Source organism: Bos indicus, chromosome 3 (assembly GCF_029378745.1).
Source record: "Bos indicus isolate NIAB-ARS_2022 breed Sahiwal x Tharparkar chromosome 3, NIAB-ARS_B.indTharparkar_mat_pri_1.0, whole genome shotgun sequence".
Taxonomy (NCBI): Eukaryota; Metazoa; Chordata; class Mammalia; order Artiodactyla; family Bovidae; genus Bos; species Bos indicus.
In genome coordinates this window covers 35,090,049-35,106,113 of record NC_091762.1, presented here as the reverse complement: position 1 = coordinate 35,106,113, position 16,065 = coordinate 35,090,049, and the positions used below count along the sequence as shown (strand labels likewise).

At 41.7% G+C, this 16,065-nt stretch overlaps 1 protein-coding gene across 2 annotated transcripts; it reads right to left on the bottom strand.

Annotated features, from left to right (window-relative positions):
* Positions 1-120: 120 nt before the first annotated feature.
* HENMT1 (HEN methyltransferase 1) lies at positions 121-11,890 on the bottom strand. Of its 2 annotated transcripts, none has more exons than XM_070785993.1 (8): positions 11,500-11,890; positions 10,663-10,731; positions 7,063-7,110; positions 4,738-4,850; positions 3,747-3,881; positions 1,934-2,113; positions 1,211-1,385; positions 121-701 (listed from the first exon to the last, which is right to left on the bottom strand). In XM_070785993.1, the coding sequence occupies exons 1-8, from the start codon at positions 11,824-11,826 to the stop codon at positions 291-293; spliced, it is 1,458 nt and encodes a 485-aa protein (XP_070642094.1). In that variant the 5' UTR covers positions 11,827-11,890; the 3' UTR covers positions 121-290. The 2 variants fall into 2 exon arrangements, with proteins under 2 accessions (XP_070642094.1, XP_019812513.2); XM_019956954.2 differs by having other exon boundaries at positions 6,982-7,110; positions 11,500-11,889.
* Between the last annotated feature and the right edge of the window lie 4,175 nt (positions 11,891-16,065).

The following is a 16,065-nucleotide window of genomic DNA, read 5'->3' as shown; positions in this document are numbered from 1 at the left end:
GCATTCCTGTTGTATATGTGTTTTAGGCTAAGTATCACAGGTTAGAATTAAGCTCAAAGGAGGGAGAGATTTTAAAGCTACTCTACCCCCTGGAAAAAGGTTTTAAACACTACTAGATAATTCAGTTTTCTTTAAAACTCTTTAATATCAACATTCAACACACACACACCAAAAACCATAAAAGTCAGGTGATTTTAAAATGAAAAGCTACCTCAATTATGACTGCACAACGTTTAAATTCTAAATGAGCCCAATTATTGTGAAGATCCTGAATTTCAGGACGTAAGGATTCAAAAGTCACTACAATCGTTCAAGTCAACCTTCACTGCAGAACCATCACAGTTCAGTTCAATCACGTCACCAAGGAACTCTCTCAGCTTCTCTACATTACCGCATAAGTGCCCCAGCCTGGGATAAGCAATGATTCTTTGCAGGGGTACGTAAAACTTATCTTCAATACAGAAAGGTTGGGGAGCTATCTCCATGGCTTTGTCATCTTCAGTGAGTACTGGAACTGGAAGGTCTGAGGTGAATTTTCCTGTCTGGTTGCCAGGGGCTATGAACTCAGGCTCCAATTCATGCTGTCTCAAACTCACTTGGTATTTCTGTTTCAATCTGCTCACTTCTCGGTACACTAGATAAATCACCACACGTCTACGGTAATTTATTTGCTGTAAACTTGGGTACGAGGTTGTATAAACCTGAAGGAGCAAAAAAAAAAAAGATCTGGAATAGAAGAAAAATTTTCAAAACCACTAGTAACTTTTTAGCACATTAGAATTAACTGTATATATAATTAAGCACATGAACATGTCAAACCTTACCTATTGTGAATGTCCCAGTTATGAGGGTCAAAAATTCCTGGCATATAGACACATTCTTCAACATATTCTTTACCATACACATCTCCTCAAACAAAATGGGTCTGACAAGCTTCAAGACTCAATTTCAAGTCATGTCCTAAATCAAGCTACACAGAAACTGCTGCTGCTTTTCCTCTTTCCTAACAGACTATAAAGATGGGGGTGGAGTGCACAGCTGCTGGGGAAGTATTTCCAAGACACCAGCAGATCATCTCTGTAACATGCTTTGGGAGATCATGGGGCATGGGATTCTCCTCAAAAGAATGTCATTCACACCTCTCTCTAATGGGGACTTATCTCACCATCCCAGTAAATGAACTTGCTCTGAGAATACAAAGAACACTCACAACTTCATAAACATGTTCACCATGATGCTCCAAAACAGCCAGTTCAGCTGCTTCTGCTTTTCTCCGGAAGACCCCTATCTGGGTACAATAGCCAACATCCTCAGCTCCTGTGGGTGGTTCCCCCACACCAGTAAACTCCACTGAGTAATTGTAGCGACTGGCCACATCTAAAGCCCTAAAAAACAAAACAAAGAGAAAAGATGATTTTCTAAACTAAAACAACCATTTCTAGTTAGGACAGAACATAAAAATTACAAGTTAAAATAAACTGCAATTCCTACAACATCACATGAGGCCATATCACTGGCTTTGCTTATTTCTGCAAAGCGCATTAAGGCAATGACAGTGTGAGTTTCCCAGTAACCATAAGAATATGGAACAGCGTGCAGGGACAAGGAAACCAGAAGGGCTATAATCCCAGCTCCTATTTGGGTTTGCAGTTTTGCCAGAACATGACCATCTGTCACGCCATTCTGGGAGATAACTCCTGATACCTTCACATGAAAGGTAGCAGTGCCCACACACACTTTTGACACTCGACAGAGAAAATAAATGCCCAAATATGGTAGTTCCTTAATGATTATATGCCAAGTTGCATTCTGGGAATCAATTTTGTTGGAGTAAAGTAAGAAATAACTTATTATGGTAACCGTAGATACTAAGATTTCATATGGTTTAAAACTCCAGTGTAGTCACATACAAAAAAGACACTTAAGAACTCACCAGGTCTGAAACTGCATTCTGCTCCACTCAAATTTGTGATCTGAATCTCTAAAGACTGCACATGGAAACAGGGAATTGAATTCAGAGTTTGGTGTGCTGATGACAATCATGGCTGGACACATGTACCCAAAGACAACTTCAGGAAACTTCGCCAGATCTTCTGAATCAAAATGTTCTATTCTAAAGTGGTCAGTGAGAAAGATATAATGAAACCCAGCTTCACTTGCAAGTAGCTCCCTAACTGATTTAGCAAAACAATGTCTAACCATGGACCTCTCAGACCAGATAAGAGAAACATAGTTTGACGTTTTTCACAATAGCCAAAAGGCAATTAAAAATAAACAAATGATGGATAAGCAAACTGATATATACAATGGAATAGTCAATCTTAAAAATGACATTCAGACCCAGGCTACACATAGATGACACTGATCACTGCGCCTTGCTCTTCAACCAATGTTCTAATGTTCTCCGTCAGTCATTTCAAGCATTAGGCACCTACTGTGTGCCAGGCAATAGGAAATACAAAAGAAATAAAAACACTGCTCTAGAGAACATGTTACTAAACACTGGAAATCTGGGCACAATAGTAGGCAAACTGACCCTAGAATAAGATACTTAACTACTACTAAAGGTCATTTAGAGACATATTTTGGTTTGTGAATACCATTTCCCATTAAAAGGAACCAGAAATGGCAGATGAGGAAGGAAAGGTAGACAACCAGTCTGGTACATCTTGTTATAACAGGAAGTAAGTGCTCAAAAAAACAAAAACCAGACATATCACAAGGACACAGATGCCAGCTTGAAAGGATCCCTCCACTGCTGTTGACCAATCATGGGAAGATATGAGTAACAAAATAAAGTCAGTCACAATCCATTAAAAAAAAAACACAGGAATTCATGAGTTCACACTGATGATGGTTAACTGAGGTGGGAGGGCTCCTGACTAGTAAATACAAAGAACTGCTGAAACCACAAAAAAACATTTACCACCATATAATATAGGCAAGTTAAGGGGGGAAATATGGATGAGTAACAAGATATGTGCATGGTGTGCAGTCTCCATGCTGCTTATTTGGGGCTGGAAGGCAGTAATTATACAGCTAAGCAAGCACAAACACACCTTGACTGGAGAGAGCAAAATTAACCTCCCCAGGAACAAACAGACATTAGTGCCTCCAGATTGAACGACCTGAGGACCCAAATATAGAGCTCTACTGTATTCCAGGAATCTAATCATTAAGAGCCAAAACTGAAAAATACTCCTATTAAAAATAAAGAGAACCATGGAACTGCCTGGTGGTCCAGTGGTTAGGACTCGGTGCTTGCACTCCTATTGCCTGGGTTCAGTCCCTGGTCAGGAAACTAAAATCCTGCAAGCCATGAGGCACCACCAATAACAAAAAGGGAACTGGCTGTTTAATACTGAATTTATTAGGGGCAAAGAGTAAAACCTACATTTACACGGTTCAGAAAAAAAAATGTGTGGAGGGAAAGGGAGACTGAGGGAAACAAGAGAGCACATGTACATAAGATAAAGGAAATATGGAAAATGTTCACCTGTGAATCAGGATAAAGGAGATGGGTGTTTGTGGTACTATATACATTTTCTATCTTAACCTATAAACTTGAAATCATCTCCAAACAAAAAGCTGGAAAAAGCCAGTGAAAACCCAGTCCCAACTGACAAGCAATTTTCTCCACAAATAACTCAGATTATGACAAATATTTAGCATACTAACTTTACTGAGACTGATTAATTCATATTTTCCAAATGAATGTGTATAGTAAGAACCAGTTTCATACTTACAATTCAATACATGCTGCCAAGTCAAATCCAAGCAAACGACAGTCTTTCTCTAAAACAGAGCCATGATACAAGGTAATCGCTAAATCCAGCTCTCGGGGATCCAGATGATCCCCTACACATGGGGACAGCCTTGACCTGCAAAGCATTATTGCAGAAGGAACACTTGCACACATATAATCTATTTAGAGTATCTTACCAGCTACAGAAACTCTGACCCTCTGATAAATTATCTCCTGCCTACACTGGTTAAGTCTGACATAGCCCATTTCCATGAATTGCCGTATTAAGCACAAGGTCCCAGGGTAACTTCCTCTCTCATGAGGCATTAAATGGCCGACGAGAACAAGATTTTTATATTTGATATTGCTCTCATTATTAATACTTTTGGTTCTCTCTCCTCACTCTGGATCAGTGATTTTTCAATTTTTTGTTCTTTAGAAGAAAAACATTCTTAAAAGGAACTGTAGAAGTCATATATGAGCAAGCAACTCATTCACACTGAAGGAGGCCTTGGGCCTCTGCCCCAGTGCTGTGGTAATTTAAATCCTCTGCTATGTTATCTTGGTGTTCAGCATTGGACTTTGCCATTTGAAACTGAATTTGCAGTGCTTTGATGGCCTTAATTACTGAATTGAGGCTATACTTTCTACATAGGTAAACAGAACTTCTAGATATTATTCACAACATAGAACCAATTAGTGTCATGGTAAAGGCATTATTTGGTGAGCCTGCAGCTCTCATAGTGCCTTCTTTTAAACAAGTTGTATAGAGCTGGTGTAAGTAAACACTTCATCTGGGAATTCCCTGGCAATCCATTGGTTAGGACTCCAAACTTTCACTGCCAAGGGCTTGGATTCAATCCCTGGGCGGGAAACTAAGATCCCATAATTGCATGGCGTGGCCAAGAAAAAAAAATACTTCCTCTAACTATAATTAATAGTGCCACTGGTTTTAGATTAATGCATAATTATTTTGGAGAATTCAGTATTACCCATTCCACTTAAGTCTCCCCTCATTGATATCTACTCCAACAAGCTCTTCAACGCACTTTTGGTATTTTAAGATCGCTAAGAGGCAAACATCACCACACCCCAAGTCTGCAACCTGTAGATGAGAAAGAATGTTATTTCAAAGACATTATAGCCAAAAATCACATATGATCAAGCATTTTTTTTCCAGAAAGAGTTGGGTATCAGTAAAATTACATAATATATTTTTGATAGAAAAATTACATACCTTTTTGGTAGAAAAATAAAAAGGAAATTAACCTGATACATTGAAAACCTAGAGGGAAAAATAGGTCCTGTTAACTTCCCAAGACCTACTACAGTGTTTGGACAGTAAACTAATTCATGGACTTCCCTGGTGGTCCAGTGGTTAAGAATCTGCCTGCCAATGCAGGGGACACAGATTTGATTCCCTGGTCTGGGAAGATTCCACATGCCGCAGGGCAACTAAGCCCATGCACCACAACTACTAAACCCGCACTCCAGAGCCTGTGTTCTGCAACAAGAGAAGCCGCCCCAATGAGAAGCCCGCACAGATGTGAAGACCCAGCACAAGCAAAACTAAATAATTAGAAATAAACAAACTAATTCCATTTTCAAGGTAAACCCTAGGGGCCTGGCATAGGAACAGCACCTATGACAGGCCAAGTGTTCTGAGAGGGGTCTGTGCCTCTGAGAAGCTTCAAGATTTAAAAAAGGATACTGACCAAACGGACTAGGATATGGTCTAATCTGTTAATCTAGTCCCCTTAATTTATATTCACATACATTCTTAAGATTTTTATTATATCTGACTTCCTTAATCACACAATAGTCTTCATTAACCACAGAGGGTTATCTATATACTTCTGAAGTCTACTTTATGAAAAGGGCAAATGAAGATAACTCATGACAAACACTTAAAAGTACCAACACCCAAAAAGATACACAGTATCTGAGTTGCACCCATGGTTATTCACTAATTTTCCTCTTTGTGGCAGGCACATTTATGGAATGGTGGGAGAAGGGGAGCACAGAAATGAAAAAGGAAAATCTTAACTACAGAAAGCATATCACAGAAGCACTGAGCTGCACTAATTTTTAAATAGTATATTATATACTATATAATAGTATAAAGAAAGAATGGAGCTGAAACTATACTAAATATATACGAGCCCTATCACTAACTGTAAACCATCTAGCAGAGAGAAGTCTGTAAAGATTAATTTAATTCATGAGAGAAGCTACCATTTTCTTAAGAAGTCGACCATCCTTTAGCCTGTAACTAGCCCTACAGACTTCAGATGTTCACTGGGCTAGCCAGTTTCCCTGGTCCTATGAAATCCAAACACTGGACTTCCCTGGTGGCCCAGTGACTAAGACTCCACACTCCCAAATGCAGGGAACCCGGATTCGGTCCCTGATCAGACAACTGGATCCGATATGCCACAACTAAGACCTGGCACAGCCAAATCTATAAATAAAATATTTTTTTAAAAAAAGAACTGGCACAGAAGGGAAGTGTCACCAAGAGAGAATCCAGTGCCAGCACTGATCACATACCTCTGCTACAAAGGGAAAGCGGATGGATGCCAAGTGCTCCTTGCCTTCCTCCACCATTATTATCTAGTTAAAAAGAACCACAGTATCTCTGTCCACAAGACTTGTCTACCTGATGTGCGGACTAAATGCTCTAGAAATGTGAACCACATGAAGATCACATCCAGTGGTAAAATGTCAAGATCTCCTTCACATCTGAAACTTGCAATGTTGAATTTTACCTGAGCTCTGTGCTCCTATCCCCCATGCTTTGTACTTCCACAAAGAGTTTTCAGAAGGTACCATCTTACCCACACTCACAGATGTTGCCTAGTGTTCCCATTCTTTGCTTAGAATGATTACCTTGACTACTTGTCCCCAAATTCTCTCCTCCCTCCAGGCCCCTGAACATTGGACTACATTTAGCCAAGGACTGCTCCCTGGTAATAGGCTGGTTTCAAGGTTCACACCTTCCTCTATCCAATTACACCACTCTTTTATCTTACTTCTCCTCACCCTCCTCTCTATAAAAGAAAATTCCTTTTTGCCCATGAAGACAGATGCTCTCCCTATTGCAAACCATTTCCCCCCTTGCAAAAGTCCTTTTGTATAGCCTCTGCTTACTCGTTAGGTCCTTATTAAGATATTTTTATTTGACAAAGCATTACAGAAGGCATTATTAGCAAATATCTGGAAAGAGAAATACCTACCTTCTTGGGTTGATGTTGCTCCACTAAATTTTTAACGAATTGGTAACGTTGTTTGTATAATGGAGGATTAAATTTAATTACCTTCTTGCTGGGAACTTCTTCAACGTTTCCATCAACCACACTATTGCACTGAAAGTTTATAAATAACAACAACAAAAAAAAAGGTAAGTGTTCTAATCATGTATGACTTCAGGAATTAAATAAGAGAAAAGTTTTATTTCCCCCAACCACTTCATAGAATATAGGCCCTTGAATCACCTCAAATCCTAAGATTAGGTGGCACTGTACTTCCTCCACACTTCATTTCATTTAAGCCTCCTTTCATGTCTTTTAAATTATCATCTGATTTTAATGCCCCCTATAACTCAGGGTCAGTTGAAGGGAAAATTACTTATGAATTCATTTAATAAAACAATCATAAGTCTCCTAGCCACACTGAACTGTAAGGCCTGGGGTCCAGCTAGTGCATATATGCTAAGTTGTGTCCAACTCTAGCCCCCCAGGCTCCTCTGTCCATAGAATTCTTCAGGCAAGAATACTGGAGTGGGTTGCCACTTCTTTCTCTAGGCGATCTTCAGAACCTAGGGATTGAACCTGCGTATCCTGCATTGGCAGGCAGATTTTTTTTTTTTAATTTCATTTTATTTTTAAACTTTACATAATTGTATTAGTTTTGCCAAATATCAAAATGAATCCACCACAGGTATACATGTGTTCCCCATCCTGAACCCTCCTCCCTCCTCCCTCCCCATACCATCCCTCTGGGTCGTCCCAGTGCACTAGCCCCAAGCATCCAGTATCGTGCATCGAACCTGGACTGGCATCTCGTTTCATACATGATATTTTACATGTTTCAATGCCATTCTCCCAAATCTTCCCACCCTTTCCCTCTCCCACAGAGTCCATAAGACTGTTCCATACATCAGTGTCTCTTTTGCTGTCTCGTACACAGGGTTATTGTTACCATCTTTCTAAATTCCATCTATATGCATTAGTATACTGTATTGGTGTTTTTCCTTCTGGCTTACTTCACTCTGTATAATAGGCTCCAGTTTCATCCACCTCATTAGAACTGATTCAAATGTATTCTTTTTAATGGCTGAGTAATACTCCATTGTGTATATGTACCACAGCTTTCTTATCCATTCATCTGCTGATGGACATCTAGGTTGCTTCCATGTCCTGGCTATTATAAACAGTGCTGCGATGAACATTGGGGTACACGTGTCTCTTTCAGTTCTGGTTTCCTCAGTGTGTATGCCCAGCAGTGGGATTGCTGGATCATAAGGCAGTTCTATTTCCAGTTTTTTAAGGAATCTCCACACTGTTCTCCATAGTGGCTGTACTAGTTTGCATTCCCAGCAACAGTGTAAGAGGGTTCCCTTTTCTCCACACCCTCTCCAGCATTTATTATTTGTAGACTTTGGATCGCAGCCATTCTGACTGGTGTGAAATGGTACCTCATAGTGGTTTTGATTTGCATTTCTCTGATAATGAGTGATGTTGAGCATCTTTTCATGTGTTTGTTAGCCATCTGTATGTCTTCTTTGGAGAAATGTCTATTTAGTTCTTTGGCCCATTTTTTGATTGGGTCATTTATTTTTCTGGAGTTGAGCTGTAGGAGTTGCTTGAACCTGCGTATCCTGCACTGGCAGGCAGATTCTTTATCACTGAAACACCAGGGAAGCCCTGGGGTCCAGGTGGTCAGGAGGCTAGAAACTGTCTGTAACTGAAAAAGACTCTCCTTAACCAAACTGAAGTTAGATTGTGTCCTCTTTTGACTACACCTTCCTGAACCCTGTCCTGTCTTTGGCTGGCCTACCACAGTTTTAGCAGGTATCCTGTTAAGTCACCCACACTTGATATCTGATCACACACTTCATCCGACACTTCAATATGTGATCACACTGGCCCACCTTCAGAATCCTATCAAATAGGTTTAGCAAGAACCCCATACCCTTGATGGGGTTCTCCTCTCTTTTCCATCCACTGATTCCCTTACTCTGCTCACATGCTGTATATCCCCAGGTGTCTATTGCATAGAGTTGGGCCCCACCTCTCTCCCCTAAAGCAATGTTCTTATTGCAATAGTCCTAAGTAGTTTTCCTATTACAAATGTCAAAATTTCCTTGACATGACTCCCATTACAAAATAATGTCATGATTAATCCATAACTACTGTTACTGTTGTTCCTAAATTATTGTTGGTGTTTTTTTGTCACTAAGTTATGTCTGACTCTTTGCAATCTCACGGACTGTAGCATGTCAGCCTCCCCGTCCTTCATTAACTCCTAGAGTTTGGTCAAATTCAAAATCATATCCACTGAGTCAGTGATGCTTTCTAACCATCTCATCCTCTGCTGCACCTTTCTTCTTTTGCCTTCAATCTTGCCTTCAATCTTTCCCAACAACAGGGTCTTTTTCAATGAGTCGGCTCTATCAGGTGGCCAAAGTATTGGAGTTTCAGCTTCAGCATTAGTCCTTCCAATGAATATTCAGGACTGATTTCCTTTAGGATTGACTGCTCTGATCTCCTGACAGTTCAAGGGATTCTCAAGAGTCTTCTGCAGCACCACAATTCAAAAGCCTCAGTTCTTTGGTGCTTGGCCTTCTTTCTGGTCCAACTCTCACATCTGTACATGACTACTGGAAAAAACGTAGCTTTGCCTATTCAGACCTTTGTCAGCAAAGTGATGTCTCTGCTTTTTAATATGCTGTCTAGGTTTGTCATAGCTTTTCTTCCAAGAAGCAAGCATCTTTTAGTTTTATGGCTGCAGTCACCATCTGCAGTAATTTTGGAGCCCAAGAAAATAAAATTCTGTCACTGCTTCCACTTTTTCCCCTTCTATTTACCATGAAGTGATGGGACCAGATGCCATGATCAGTTTTTTGAATGTTGAGTTTCAAGCCAACTTTTTCACTCCCCTCTTTCACCCTCATCAAGAGGATCTTTAGTTCCTCTTCTCTCTCTGCCATTAGAGTGGTATCATCTGTATATCTGAGACTGTTGATATTTCTCCCACTGATCTTGATTCCAGCTTCTGATTTATCCAGGCAGGTATTTCACCTGATGTACTCTGTATAGAACTTAAATAAGCAAGGTATAACAATATACAGTCTTGTCATACTCCTTTCTCAATTTTGAACCAATCAGTTGTTCCATGTCCAGTTCTAACTGTTGCTTCTTGACTTGTGTATACAGTCTTATAAAGAAATCCAAAATGCACTACAGCATTGCTGTTCAAAAAATATGCAAATATGCAACCTTCTCATAGCCTATCTTTAATAGTTTTAAGGTATAATTAACTAATATATCTGAAATATTTCAAAATCAGAAATGCTTTATCTGTATTTGAATGTCAAAAAAAGGTACCTTTAAAAAGATTCACATACCCAAGTTATTCCAAACATATTTCCATTTTTTCCAATAATGAAATATTTTTAATTAATTTTAAAGTCTACTACAGTTCCATTCTTCAGTTGTTAAAGCCACATCCTAAGTACTCAATAACCACGTGAATTACAACCATTTTACAAAAAGGACACGGGCATCCGCGAATTTTAGTGCGCACGCGGTGTCCTAGAACCTACATCCCAGGGTTGGCGAGGGAGGAATGTACCCCACAGTGCATCACGGGGATGACTCCAGAGTCACACAGCAGGGCACGAGGGGAAGCCTCACCTCCATGTTGTCTTCCACCACTGTTTTCAAGTTTCGTTGAAACAAAAGTGCAGCTGTCTCCTTCAACCCCTAGGAATCAGCAATGACCAGGCTGTAAATACAGTTTTTGTAGAGGAAAAGCTGGGCTTAGTAGCCGCTGCCTAGATCATTGGGAAGGAAGAGAGCGAGGTTTCTCCCTTCTCTTTACGTTTAATCCACATTAAAGTATCATTTAACCCAAAGAATGTATCCAGAAAGCACAGCTTCAGACAATAGTAAAGAAAGTACGGCTGCCTAAGTAACCTTCCGCTCCACCAAACACACGCAATAACACCCATTCTTTCCTTTTACTATCAGTTTGATTAAAACTAACAATTCTATCAGTTGTGACTATTTCATTAAAGTCCTCAACGTCACTCAAATTGCTTTCAACTACTCTTTCACACGTGGTCAAAATGTAATTTTTAAAGAGAAAAGTGTCCTAAGTGAAAGTTACTCAGTCGTATCCGACTCTCTGCCACCCACCCGATGGACTACAGTCCATGGAATTCTCCGGGCCAGAATACTGGAGTGGGTAGCCTTTCTCTTCTCCAGGGGATCTTCCCAACCCAGGGATTGAACCAAGGTCTCCCGCATTTGCAGGCGGATTCTTTACCAGCTGAGACACAAGGAAAGCATATACGCTCCAGCACATATCCAATTCACTACTGGCCTTGAATTTTACATTTTTAGTTCTCTATTGCACATCTGCCTCTATCAACTAGAACTCAATCTAAAATGTAGACACATCCCTAAATCGTTAACTGGTAAACCCTCCTCAAGAGAGCTCAAGAGAGCATGAGTGGATGCAACTATTACCTTTCTGTAAGAAGCACCTCCGCGCGCGGCCAACCAGCGGACATAGCGGAGAAGAGCGGATGCCTCAAAGCGGCGGCCGCATTTATCTCCGGGCCCGGCCCTAGACACTGGCGCACGCGCGGTTTCACCACGTGATTTTACCCGCCCCCCGCCACACCTGCTCCGCCCACACTTGGGCCGCGAGCACTGCCCCGGGGACTCCCTACTCCTCCGCCCTAGGTGTCCGGAGCCCAGCTCCGGATTCAGCTCCTTTCCTCTAGGCTCTTGGCTCCAAGACATCGGGTTTGTGTCTTTTAACAGCGTCTGTGGCTCATTTCCCAGAGCCATGTCTTAAGTCTCCATCCGCACATTGGCGGGGGGACCACGGTCCCTGCCACGTCCCCCCCTCGCGAGCAGCTGCGACCCGCCCCAGCCGGCCAGGAGCCGCGACTGTTGGCCCGAGGCGGCACCTCGCTCGGCGTGTCCGGGGCCGCGAGCAAGACGCCGGGCTCCGACGGCTGTTGGCTTCGTGGCTCCCCCCGTGCGCGGCAAAGAGCCGAAAACGGTCCCGGCCAATGGAAGGTGCCAAGAGGAGCGACCGGGCTGAGCGCGAGCCGAGCAGCCGCTCGCGTCCGAATCGGCTAACACTCCCATCCCCAGAACAATCCACACGGACCTTAAAGGGGACCGTGGGCTGCCTAAAAGCTCTGTCGGTAACATCTGAACTCAGAAAAGCCTTGACACCTTAGTCCGCAAACCTCCAACTGGTAACTACCGCATGCTGGGGACACAAGTATCTGACCTCTTAGAAAAGTAACTTTATTGTCTGCCCTTCCCTTGCAGAGATTCAACCTAACACCTCAAAAGTTATTTCTTTTTAATATGTGAGAGAAGAACTTAAAGAGGAGAGGAGACACGAAGCTGCCTTTGCGGTTGGGAGAGGAATTTAGTCCTATTTTAAGAGACTCGATCTGGTTTTACTAATTAATAACCCACTAAGTGAAGTGAAGTCGCTCAGTCGTGTCCGACTCTTTGCGACCCCGTGGACTGTAGCCCACCAGGCTCCTCCGTCCGTGGGATTCTCCAGGATACTCCAGAATACTGGAGTGGGAAAAAAAAAAAAAAAGAAATACGGCGGTGGGTTGCCATTTCCTTCTCTAGGGTATCTTCCCAACCCAGGGGTCGAACCCAGGTCTCCTGCATTTGCAGGCAGACGCTTTAACCTCTGAGCCACCATTCAGATCAGATCAGACGCTCAGTCGTGTCCGACTCTGCGACCCCATGAATCGCAGCAGCCAGGCCTCCCTGTCCATCACCAACTCCCAGAGTTCACTCAGACTCAAGTCCGTGGAGTCGGTGATGCCATCCAGTCATCTCATCCTCTGCCGTCCCCTTCTCCTCTTGCCCCCAGTCCCTCCCAGCATCAGAGTCTTTTCCAATGAGTCAACTCTTCGCATGAGGTGGCCAAAGTACTGGAGTTTCAGCTTTAGCATCATTCCTTCCAAAGAAATCCCAGGGCTGATCTCCTTCAAAATGGACTGGTTGGATCTCCTTGCAGTCCAAGTGATTCTCAAGAGTCTTCTCCAACACCACAGTTCAAAAGCATCAATTCTTTGGCACTCAGCCTTCTTCACAGTCCAACTCTCACATCCATACATGACCACAGGAAAAACCATAACCTTGACTAGACGGACCTTTGTTGGCAAAGTAATGTCTCTGCTTTTGAATATGCTATCTAGGTTGGTCATAACTTTCCTTCCAAGGAGTAAGCGTCTTTTAATTTCATGGCTGCAGTCACCATCTGCAGTGATTTTGGAGCCCAAAAAAATAAAGTCTGACACTGTTTCCACAGTTTCCCCATCTATTTCCCATGAAGTGATGGGACCGGATGCCATGATCTTCGTTTTCTGAATGTTGAGCTTTAAGCCAACTTTTTCACTCTCCACTTTCACTTTCATCAAGAGGCTTTTTAGTTCCTCTTCACTTTCTGCCATAAGGGTGGTGTCATCTGCATATCTGAGGTTATTGATATTTCTCCTGGCAATCTTGATTCCAGCTTGTGTTTCTTCCAGTCCAGCGTTTCTCATGATGTACTCTGCATATAAGTTAAATAAACGGGGTGACAATATACAGCCTTGATGTACTCCTTTTCCTATTTGGAACCAGTCTGTTGTTCCACGTCCAGTTCTAACTGTTGCTTCTTGACCTGCATACAGATTTCTCAGGAGGCAGGTCAAGTGGTCTGGTATTCCCATCTCTTTCAGAATTTTCCACAGTTTATTGTGATCCACACAGTCTAAGGCTTTGGCATAGTCAATAAAGCAGAAATAGATGTTTTTCTGGAACTCTCTTGCTTTTTCCATGATCCAACGGATGTTGGCAATTTGATCTCTGGTTCCTCTGCCTTTTCTAAAACCAGCTTGAACATCAGGAAGTTCATGGTTCACATATTGCTGAAGCCTGGCTTGGAGAATTTTGAGCATTACTTTACTAGTGTGTGAGATGAGTACAATTGTGCGGTAGTTTGATCATTCTTTGGCATTGCCTTTCTTTGGGATTGGAATGAAAACTGACCTTTTCCAGTCCTGTGGCCACTGCTGAGTTTTCCAAATTTGCTGGCATATTGAGTGCAGCACTTTCACAGCATCATCTTTCATCATAAATAATATATTGGGAAATAACATATTTTCAAACACTCAACACCTACTATATGCAAAGCACAGTGCTGACCTTTTTGGGGTATCAAAAAGATACATTACACAGTTTTTATTTTTGACATTTTGAGGGTTCTAGTCTTGTAGGGAAAAGTTTGTAACTTAAGGCAAGCTTCAGCAGGTTCCTGTTGGCTCTAGGAAACAAAAGTTTTAACCAACAGCCTTGCTTGAAGGTACATATGCCCTATTGCAGAATATATAAGCTAAACAAGATCTTTAAGCATGAGTAAGTTAATTCCACTTCTGTGTATTTTTAAATCAATTAAATAAGGAGGCTGTTGGACTGAGGTGGCTCTAATGCCCTGAAAAGCCTGTATAAACAAAACTGAAGCATGCAAATGCCTCAGTGTTAAGAAATCAAAACCTAGGGACTTCCCTGGCCATTCAGTATGTAAGACTTTGAGCTCCCAATGCAGAGGGCATGGATTCCATCCCTCGTGTGGGAAGTTAAGGTCCTACACATGCCTGGCTAGCCCACAGTAGGGGAGAGTAATGGAAACCTAAAGACAACCAATCATAAGCTAGTAGGCTTTCCCAAATAAGGCATCAGCTTAAGCTTGTGAAAGCAAAAAACAAAATGGAATAGATATTGCTAAGAAAGCTCTCTAAAATGGAGCCAGAAGACCGCTGAAGAAGTGTGACTCATGCATGTGTGAGTCTAGGTAGAGTCTGAACTTAACACCACTTACTCTCTTAATTCAAGCATCCAGACCATCTGCCCAATGTTCCAAAACTCAAGATACTTATTGAACCTCTACCCTGAAAGAACGCTTGACAGGATATCTCTTAAAGACAAATATTTCCTTTTTTGTGTCCAGTCAGTCATCATTTTTGGCAGGCAACTTTAACAACCTTGTGGCTTTTGTCTTTATAAACCCTTGACTTTCTCTTCCCCAAAATACTGGGTTTTACCCAAATCTGTGTCTCCTGAGTTGCAATTCCTAAGACCCCAAATAAACTCTTCTTATTGCACCCTTCTGCATTTCTTTGTTGACAAGTGGTACCCAATCAAGTAATTTCCTTGCTTTGTTTTGGCATCTTTCCTATAAAAGCCTTTCCTCTAGTTCCTGACAGTGATTAGGAGCTACCAGATTTGAACTGATGTTTGCTGAAATTCTTTTTTATTGTTTGATCAAAATCTTAAATTCCAACATGCCTGTTTATCTATTAACTTTATGTACCCAAAAGAATTGAAAGCAGAGACTGGAATGAATATTTTTACACCAATGTTCACAGCAGCATTATTCAAAATAGCAAAAGGTAGAAACAACCCAAATGCCTGTCAACAGATAAATGAATAAACCTAAGTGGCATATACATCCTTTACAAGGAATGATTCTGACATGTTACACATAGATGAATCTGGAAAACATTATGCTAAGTAAAATAGGGTGGTCACAGAAGGACAAATATTGTATTGTGGGTGGGGAAGGAAAAATAATCTTCAGTAGAACTGGATTTGTGGATACTGGATTCTAGTCCTGTTCATTGCCTTTGAGGTTTTGTTGTTGTTCAGTGACCCAGTCGTGTCCAACTCTTTGCCATGCCATGGACTGCAGTACACCAGGCCTCCCTGTCCCTCACCTTCTCCTGGAGTTGGCCCAAGTTCATGTTCACTGCATCAGTGATGCTGTCCAGCCATCTTATCCTCTGATGCCCTTTTCTCCTTCTGCTCTTGATCTTTCCCAGCATCAGGGACTTCTCTAATGAGTTGTCTGTTCATAAGATGACAAAAATACTGGAGCTTCAGCTTTAGCATCAATCCTTCCAGTGAATATTCAGGGTTGATCTCTCTTAAGATTGATTGGTTTGATCTCCTTGCTGTCCAAGGGACTTTCAGGAGTCTTCTCCAGCACCACAGTTCAAAGGCATC